Source organism: Doryrhamphus excisus, linkage group LG19 (genome assembly GCF_037039965.1).
Source record: "Doryrhamphus excisus strain RoL-2023G ecotype Guam linkage group LG19, RoL_Dexc_Guam_v1.1, whole genome shotgun sequence".
In the NCBI taxonomy this organism is placed as follows: domain Eukaryota; kingdom Metazoa; phylum Chordata; class Actinopteri; order Syngnathiformes; family Syngnathidae; genus Doryrhamphus; species Doryrhamphus excisus.
The window spans coordinates 7,825,876-7,835,520 of NC_136375.1; the positions used below are offsets into that span (position 1 = coordinate 7,825,876).

At 45.8% G+C, this 9,645-nt stretch overlaps 1 protein-coding gene across 3 annotated transcripts; it reads left to right on the forward strand.

The window, feature by feature from the left end:
• Positions 1 to 297: 297 nt before the first annotated feature.
• lats1 (large tumor suppressor kinase 1) lies at positions 298 to 9,513 on the forward strand. 3 transcript variants are annotated; one of them, XM_058056870.2, is made up of 8 exons: positions 298 to 468; positions 908 to 1,380; positions 2,245 to 2,362; positions 2,631 to 4,066; positions 4,807 to 5,389; positions 5,568 to 5,750; positions 7,046 to 7,152; positions 7,235 to 9,513. In XM_058056870.2, exons 2-8 carry the CDS (start codon positions 1,042 to 1,044, stop codon positions 7,742 to 7,744), a joined length of 3,276 nt encoding a protein of 1,091 aa, XP_057912853.2. In that variant the 5' UTR covers positions 298 to 468; positions 908 to 1,041; the 3' UTR covers positions 7,745 to 9,513. The 3 variants fall into 3 exon arrangements, with proteins under 3 accessions (XP_057912853.2, XP_057912854.2, XP_078655281.1); XM_058056871.2 differs by having other exon boundaries at positions 2,248 to 2,362; XM_078799155.1 differs by lacking the exons at positions 5,568 to 5,750; positions 7,046 to 7,152; positions 7,235 to 9,513 and adding an exon at positions 4,553 to 4,564 and having other exon boundaries at positions 4,807 to 4,939.
• The last annotated feature ends 132 nt before the right edge of the window (positions 9,514 to 9,645 follow it).

A 9,645-nucleotide genomic window follows, 5' to 3' on the forward strand; every position in this document is an offset into this window, starting at 1 on the left:
ATAGTGTAGCTTGGAGAAAATATGCGAAAACAACCTTCATCCGGGTATTCTGTGGCAAGTTATTGAGCCGTCAATGCGACTTCCGTCATACCTTCAAAATAAATTATTGGCAGATAGGCTTTCCTTAATGTCAGTGTAGCAATATGGCAATTATCATTTCTCAGATGTCAAAATATAATTTAACAATAGCTTAGAGTATAAGAACAATCGATAGTTGACCTATATTTTTATTGAGCAAATAAACAGAGTGTCGGACAGTGACCGGAAGTGTGTGTCAATCGCATTGTCTAACTTGTTTGTTGTACTTGTCACTCAGCTATCCCAGGAATTTAACGCGACATGGTATCAGCTAGTTCGCCACAATAAGGACGCTGTTATTTAAACAACGTCCATTTTACCGAGAAAGACCAATAAATTATCGTCAGTTATCAAGAGTGGGAAAAGTTTCAAGGAAACGCGCAGCTGCTGGTGAGTCGTCAAACACGGCTGGCCAAGCTAACTGTTGCCGTTGGTTTCCGAGCTAGCATGCTAGCTAACGTTGAGCAGCAAATGGATGCCTTACACATAAAGGCCGCGGTGTTTAGAGTATCTTTCCCGGTCTGAATGTGTAGAGATTATGTGTATGTCGTAGTCTACCTCAACGACAAAACTAAGGAGCTATATTTTGTTTGACCGTACGAAGGTAAACGTGGTATTGGTACTAGCTCACGCGCTTAGTGGAAATTAGCATGGAATGCTAACGACCCAGAGACGGGGTCACAGTGTTGTGTTGTTCTACCAAATGTACATTTTTGTGGAAATGCTATCAATGAACGTTAAAGACAGTGGACAATATACATTTTCAATCCGTGTTGTTAATATGTACCCTCTGCACCCTCTTTGTCCAACCTGTTGGACCACTTGACAGATGCTCAGACGGTGTGCTCATGTCCCCCAAATGTGATATCAGTCTTTAAGAAGACACCTTCAAGCCTCGGCTGCAACCTTGACCTGTGTGACACCCTCTTCATCCACCTCCATCGTCATTGTACATGCTCTTACATGAAGAGAGGAGAGAAACCAGAGGGATACAGGCAGAGACCCAAAACGTTCCCGACCAGCAACTACAGCTGCAACAGCCAACAGATGCTGCAGGAAATACGGAACAGCTTGAAGAACCTGTCAAAGCCCTCTGACCCACCTAAAGTGGACATTGTTGGGAAAATGCTCCCGGAGGACATCATGAGGCACCCGGGGCGATGCTTTAACCCCAAGAACCCTCACCACAAGGCCTTACAGGAGATCCGTGAGTCCCTGATGCCGTTTGCCAATGAGGCCAACACTTCAGCTGAACTCAACAAACACATGCCAATGGAGCCTCCATTTGCTGGCTTTGAGGAGGTAAAGATGCCTTCTTTTTTTAAATTCAGTCACTACAAAGGACTTTTAATAGTCATTGTGCACATAACTGCAATTCATGGTCACAAGGTGTACCTTGCGTATAGAATAGCTATTTGAAAAATGCCCAGTAGGCAAAGTGGAATGACGAGTATGAAGAAAACATCCTGTATTCTCAGTTGTGTGTTCTTTTGAGGAAGTGTGTACAGGGCAAGTATGAAATGGACTTCCGTGCTCAAATGAAACGCATAAAAATGTCATTTTCATGGGTTTCAATTAACTGAAAGTGGCCATCATAGTCAATTGGTAATATTGGATATATACAGTATTTGTATGTTTAAATAGCTGTGAATTAATCCAAGGGTTCTACAGTGCAGCGATTGGAACACCAAAATACTGTAAATTAAACAAAAATCTTCAAATTTACTTAATTGTTCATATAACTCACACAGAGCAATGAAGAACTTCATGCTCTGGCTCCTTCATTCTGAGCTGCTGTGCTGTGAGGTGTTCAGGTGCAACTCGTTGTGAGTGTTAGGCGCTAATTATTTAGCCCCTATGACAAATGGCGTGCCCCACTTTGGGAACCTAGGATCTAGACTACTGGAAAATGTAATTCCATGTGTATTAAAACCGTTCAAATGGCCAAAAAGAGATTAAGTGCACATAAGGCATGCATAGAATCAGAGAGTTAACCCTTTGTATTTATATGCGCACCATCTATTTGCATCAAATAAAAGAGCTCCACTCCACTCATTCATTTCTACAACTACCGAAAACTACAACCTCCATAATGAAACGTCTAATGAAATCAATACCTCAGTTTTATCACGATAAAGGCAGAAGTTCTATTTGCTTATATTTAAGCAGACTCCTGGTCGCAGCGTGGGGGCAGCTGTCGACTACATGACGAAGGTGACCTACCAGGACTCAATCAGGGAACAGATGGTTGCCAACCCAAGCTCAACAGGCCTCAAAGCCTCAGGTAGGTTATCTGTCCACTGGGAATAATAGTTGCCCACCGTGCCTTCTTTTGTTTTTAATCAAGACACTTCAAATTGTAATGTTTTCTGGAGATAATAGGTCTGTGTAATGCATCTTTAAAATATGTTTGCAGCCATTTTGATAGTGTGTGTTTTATATACTGTTCTGGGCTGCTGTTGAAGACAACCATGTTTTTTGTAAGAAAAAAACTAAATAGAATCTTGTATTCAGGGCAATATGGAATACTCAGTGTCATGTTTTGTCTACAGGGGGTCCCCACATGCAGCAGTCCCTACTGAGAAGGCCTAGCTGGAAGGGCTCTAAAGAGTCCCTAGCTCCTCGCCATGCGATGATGTACCGCTCAGAGAGTCCTGGGCCCCCACCTGCCTTCCCACAGGTTCACCCCGCCAGCAGCCAGAGAGTCAACCCTCCCCTGCTACCTCAGGTGCGCAGTGTCACACCTCCCCCCATTCGCGGACCCATGCCACCCGCATCTTCATGGGACAGCAACCCGTCGACCAAGCGTTACTCTGGCAACATGGATTATCTTGTGCCCCGCATCTCCCCAGTACCTCAGGGGGCCTGGGGTGATGGCTACCCAGCCCCTTCATCTCAGAATCAGCGTGGGATCAGCCCAGTGCCGATGGGCCATCAGCCCATCATCATGCAAAGCTCTGGGGGGAATAAGTTCACCTTTCCACCAAGCTGGTCTCAGAACGGCTCCCCTCAGGCAGACTACATGACAGGAAGCAGCAGGCAGCCTCCTCCCCCCTACCCGGTCAACCAGAGCTGCCGGCACAGTCCCACTGACCAGCAGATGCAGACAGGAGGACCCGCCTCTTCGCCATCATACGTTAATGGTGGGAACATCCCCCAGTCCATGCTGGCCCCCAATCGAAACAGTCACAACCTTGAGATGTACAACTTAGGTCCTCCCCATTCTTGGTCTCAAGCCCCCCTTGGCCAAACCCAGCCACAGTCTTCATCGGGCAACAGCAGCAACTTGGATCTGTCTCCATCATGGCAGAGCAACATGCCAGCGCGCTCCAACTCCTTCAACAACCACCAGCTCAACAGCAGAACAGCCCACCCCGCCAGCTCCCAACCGTCGGCCACCACAGTCACCGCCATCACGCAGGCTCCCATCCTGCAGCCCGTTAAAAGCATGCGAGTCCAGAAACCAGAGCTGCACACCGCAGTTGCTCCCACGCACCCGCCTTGGATGCAGCAGGCTGCACCTCTTCCCACTGCCCCTGCCTACACAGAGCCCTCAGCTCCCCTTCCTCAGATTCCCGTGGTAGCAGAGGTACCCAGCTACCAGGGCCCTCCCCCTCCCTACCCTAAGCACCTCCTCCAACAGCAAGCCGCACCTTCTCCCCCGGCTTACGAGCAAGGCGCCAGTAAGCACAGCACTGGCAGGGAGGAGGCCGCTGAGGATGAGGGCCCCGTCGGAGACAACGTACGGGACAAGGTAGCGGACAGCCCGGAGGGCAACGCAGAAAAGGAGAAGAAGCAGATCACAACATCGCCTGTTCCCGTGCGCCGCAGCAAGAAAGATGAGGAGCGGAGGGGGGAGTCGGGCCGCGTGGCTTTGTACTCGCCGCAGGCCTTCAAGTTCTTTATGGAGCAACATGTGGAGAATATCCTGAAGAACCATCAGCAGCGAATCCGGAGGAGGAAACAGCTGGAGTGTGAGATGCAGAGGGTGAGAGATCAATAACCAATGACTTAATATGACTTCACTTCTCTTGTAGCGTTCTCTGTCTTTTACCTTCTTGTGTCTACTGCAGGGGTGGGCAAATATTTTGACTCGTGGGCCGCATTGAGTTAACAAAATTGTCCAGGGGGCCAGAACATGTATTTAACACACACATTTTCCTTGAATGATTTGTCTAATTGTAGCTGTATGTTCTCATGTGGCTTTTTTCAGGAGCACTTTAAACATCAAACTATGTCACTAAATTTTACATTAAAAAAAAATGACTAAATAAGACATGTTGCCAGTTTGTATGTTAAAAGTTGAAATACTGAAAAAGCAACTGGCGGGCCGGATTCAAACACTTGGTGGGCCGCATGTGGCCCCCGGGCCATAGTTTGCCCACCCCTGGTCTACTGTATTGTCCTTTTTCATGATCTTCTCTTTCTTTTGGCCCTTCTTCCTCTTCCTTCCCCTCCTCGCTGTCACTAACAGCTGATCTAAAAGGTAAAAGTATGTGATTGTGATGTGTGCACACCACACGCCCTATTGGGTGTCAAATGCATGTCCATCCACTTCTTCATCATCATGACTCTGCTTGTGCATGTCAATAATGTATCCTTTCTATACATTGTTCATATCAATCCATATCTGATTGACTTGGTTCATTCCTAACCATGACTAGACATGTGTTTCCTGCGCTTATTTTTGCTGTGCCCTCACGTTGCACCGTTGTGCTGGCTGCTCAGGTTGGGTTGTCGTCAGAAGCTCAGGAGCAGATGCGCATGATGCTCTGTCAGAAAGAGTCCAACTACATTCGGCTAAAACGGGCCAAGATGGATAAATGCATGTTCAAACGAATCAAGACCCTCGGCATCGGGGCCTTTGGCGAGGTGTGCTTGGCCCGCAAAGAGGACACGGGGGCTCTGTATGCCATGAAGACCCTCCGTAAGAAGGATGTGCTGCTCAGGAACCAAGTGGCCCATGTCAAAGCCGAGAGGGACATCCTGGCCGAGGCCGACAATGAGTGGGTGGTGCGTCTGTACTATTCTTTCCAAGATAGGGACAACCTGTACTTCGTCATGGAGTACATTCCCGGCGGGGACATGATGAGCCTTCTCATCCGACTGGGCATCTTTAAAGAAGAACTGGCTCAGTTCTACATTGCCGAGCTCACCTGCGCTGTGGAGAGCGTGCACAAGATGGGCTTCATCCATCGCGACATCAAGCCAGACAACATCCTCATTGACCGAGACGGACACATTAAGCTCACCGACTTTGGCCTTTGCACTGGATTCCGCTGGACTCACGACTCCAAGTACTACCAGAGTGGTTAGTGTCACTTTCTGTCCATCTCTAACACTTTGGCTGAGTCACCGTCTATTATCGGACAATCCAAGTCCTCTGTGCTGTCGGTTGGCCTTTTATTAGTATCACTTTTAGTCAACTTGCAGAAAGACATTATATAGACTTCATTCCACGATTTGCGTTTGTGTTGTTGGACCTGCAGGGGACCACGTGAGGCAAGACAGCATGGACTTCAGCAAGGAATGGGAAGATCCCGCCAACTGCCGCTGCACTGACCGTCTGAAGCCTCTGGAGAGGAGAAAGGCCAGACAACATCAGCGCTGTTTGGCCCACTCTCTGGTGGGCACGCCCAACTACATAGCACCAGAGGTTCTACTCAGAACAGGTATGCTGGTCCACTGTCTTTGCTGCGTCCTTTTCATTGTCACTATTGTACCCTTTCTATGGCAGGAAACTTATAGCTACATCCTAAAACATCTCTTAGCATCCATTTCATTTGGTAAGACTATCAGCACATCAATCAAAATTGAATAATATCATGATTTAAATCGATTTACTTTATAAAATACACCAACTTTCGTGTTAGCTTGGTTCCTTTTTAGTTTCAGCTTTGTTTAATTTTCATTCAGTTGAAAAAAAAAAAAGTATATACCGTATTTTCCGGACTATAAGTCGCATTTTTTTCATCGGTTGGCTATTCCTGCAACTTATACTCCAGAGCGACTTATAAATGAAAAAAAAAAAAAAATATATATATATATATATATATATATATATAATTTCACAGACAGCCACAAGAGGGCACTCTAGACTTTTCAGCGATATCTCCTATTCCTAAACAATTCAATTTTAAACAGTAGACTTAGCTTACAAAGACAACTGAGAAGACAGAACACAAATGTGTTTATGTTACATAAACACTGGACATCTTTTCTGTTCATGTTTATTATTCGTGTAGCTGAATAAGCATTGTGTTAGCATATCTTACACCTATTCAGCCTGTTCTCTATTCTTTTATTCATGTTAGAACTTGCCTTCCAAGATGACGTAATGTCTGTTTTGGTCCAGTAGTTTGTCAAATAAATTACCCACAAAAAATGCGACTTATGTATGTTTTTTTTTTTTTTTTTTTTACGTAATTCTGCATTTTTGGCCTTGTGCGACTTATACTCCGGAGCGACTGATAGTCCTGGTAATACGGTATATAAGTCAACAAATAGTTGTAATATTAGCATGAATAGAAAATACTTTCATTAAAGTCACACTACTACAAAGCAAGTTGTTATAGTTTGAGGGGAAAATAGTCATTTTACCAGTGGAAAAACTAACTTTACAAGAATAAAGTAAAACACTTTCTAAAAATAATGTGGTAATATTGTTAGGAATGAATTCAAATATTTGTAGGAAAAAGTGAAAATAGAGTACCAAATATTTTCAGGAAATAAGTAGTATTTCTATGCGGGGATAAAAAGTTGGAATTTGCTCTAAAAAAGAAATGAAGAAAGTCCTAATATTAGAAGATAAGTGAAGAATAAATAAGTAAGATAAATAAGTAAGAATTTTTGAGAATAAAGCTGTAAATGAGAGCCATAAAAAGTTTCTATATTCCAAATAAACTAGCGGTTATAGGAGAGAACCAATGAGAAGGCTTCCTTGATGAGTCCATGTGTTGCTGTGTAGGATACACCCAGCTGTGCGACTGGTGGAGCGTGGGTGTGATCTTGTACGAGATGGTGGTAGGACAGCCCCCCTTCTTAGCAACGACACCCCTGGAGACGCAGCTAAAGGTAAGCCGACTCCCCAGCGCTCCTCCACGGTCCCCCGCGTGACCCCCCCCCGTGTCCCCCCCCGTGTCCCCGCCGCCACCAGGTGATCAACTGGAAGAGCACGCTGCACATCCCGCCTCCCGCCAAGCTCAGCCCGGAGGCGTCCGACCTCATCGTGAAACTGTGCCGCGGCCCAGAGGACCGCCTGGGCAGGAACGGCGCCGACGAAATCAAAGCTCACCCTTTCTTCAGGACCATCGACTTCTCCAGCGACTTGCGTCAGCAGCTGGCGCCGTACATCCCCACCATCGCCCACTCCACGGACACCTCCAACTTTGACCCCGTGGACCCCGAGAAGCTGTGGAGCAGCGATAGCGACGGCGAGGACGACCTCGGCGACATGGGCTGCTGGTTCCGCAACGGCAAGCACCCCGAGCACGCCTTCTACGAGTTCACGTTCCGACGCTTCTTCGACGACAACGGGCACCCGTTGAGCTGCCCCAAACCCATCAAATACGAGGGCCTCAATGAGGACGAAGCCGACTCTGAGGGCACCGAGCAGGATGACGCCGGCAGCCAGGTGGCTCAGGGCCGAGACCTGGTTTATGTGTAGGCTCCGGGACCTACAGGACCTACTAGAACCACTTTAGAGCTACTTTAGTAGGAAAGCTTCCACCGCAGCAGGAATGAACCTGCCTACATTTGATTAGCATTCTTCCCATTGGCTCCCAAAAGGCTTAATTTATTGACGTTAGCGTGGGTACTTTGATGTAATTTATTATGTGTTGCAATGGGGACTTAGCCACATCGTAGATAAGTATTGATTTTTTTTTCCCACCAAATATAACGAGGGTTAACGAGATATATATATATATATAACGAGGGTTAATCAGACTTGGCGTGTGTAGAAGTAGCCGCTTGATTGATCTATTGAACTACTAGTAGTTTTTGTTTTGAATTGCTCTAATTTATACCCGTATTTATAAATGAACTTGTACACAGTTGATGTAAATATCTTATTTCTCTCCCTAAGGGCAGGCCCTCTTCAGTGTCCGCTGCTGCTGCTGCTGCCTTCTTCTTACACTTTCATTTAGTGGTAGTCACCTCTCAACCAAAGCACTATGGAGATAAGCGGGGGGGGTTTAATGTTCTCACTTCCTTTCTATACCGGACAGACCATTCCATCACATTCACTCTTTGTACTCTGAATGTAGTTTAGACTTCATTGGCCTTCTGCACTGGTTTTGTGTTGTATTTGTGTGTACATTGTTGCTCTGAAAGGTTCCGTGCATACAGGGATTGGGGGGGGGGGGGGGGTGATGAATCAAGAATGTAAAGAACAAACATGTTTTACACCTGCAAACAAACCGTGTATTGTTTTTAGTAGTCTTATCATAAAAACTGACTGAGAGCAAAACTCTGGATTTTGTCCTTACTTTGCTCAAGATACACACTTCTTTTTACCTAACTAACATCTTTGGCAGCATCGTACTCTCACTTTCCCCTCCCACAAAACAAGCCATCTCTCTAGTCATGGGACGGACACTCGCACTATGTGTGTTAGTCAGACGGCTAAGCTAATTGAATTCACTGGATGAGATGGCCAACATTTCACAGCAGTGGAAGACGCCGATGAACCTGGAAGTTCCACCAATGTACTTCTATCCAAAGTGTCCATAAAGAAGGCATGTCATCCACTTTGTTGTTTCACCATGCAGTAATAAGTGCATCCCATATGTTTGTCAAAGTCAGGGCTTCTCAAATAGCTTTCATTTCAATGCAGACCTACCAACATGTACATATTTATAGTATATGGTATTTTTCCTGGTTTCATTTTCAAGTTCAGTGTAACCCAGATAGAAAATAAATAATATATAAATATTAATTTAAGATGGAAAATAAAGCTATATAAATATTAATTAAATTTACCGTGCGTACAATGTTTCGGGGTGTAACGTCATTAGGTCACGTGACGGTGCGCCGCCAATCAGTGCCGTATATATAGACCGGAAGAGACTACACACCGGTAGCGGTGAGGGACGCATGTGGAGAATCGCTGCAGGGGCCGTCCAACGGCGCAACGCTGAACTAAAAAGAGCAGTGTTCGATCGCATCTATGGAATTGGCCAGGTTTCGATGGCAAGCTAGGAACCCTGCATTGAGGCAACACGCCTGGAAGCTTGAAGCCCAGATTAACTGATGAGCTGTCACCCACCTGCTCTGCTCTGCTCGGGCTGGTAGGAGGCTTTACAGCCGTCTTTTTCCTTTTGTCCCTCTTTGGCCTTCATAAAAAACTTCACTCCTTTCCTCCACTCCTGACCCTCTGGACACTCGATTACTGGGCCATTGGACAGTTGTATGTTTTGGGACTCTCAGTATATGGGATGAATGCGTTTTGTAAATTGAGATCATTGAAATGTATTTGTAAATTAGTGTTGTGAATTTGTATTCTGGTTTTTCACTTTATAATATATGGTACCACCACAACTTCAAATTGCCTCGCCTTTTTCCTCT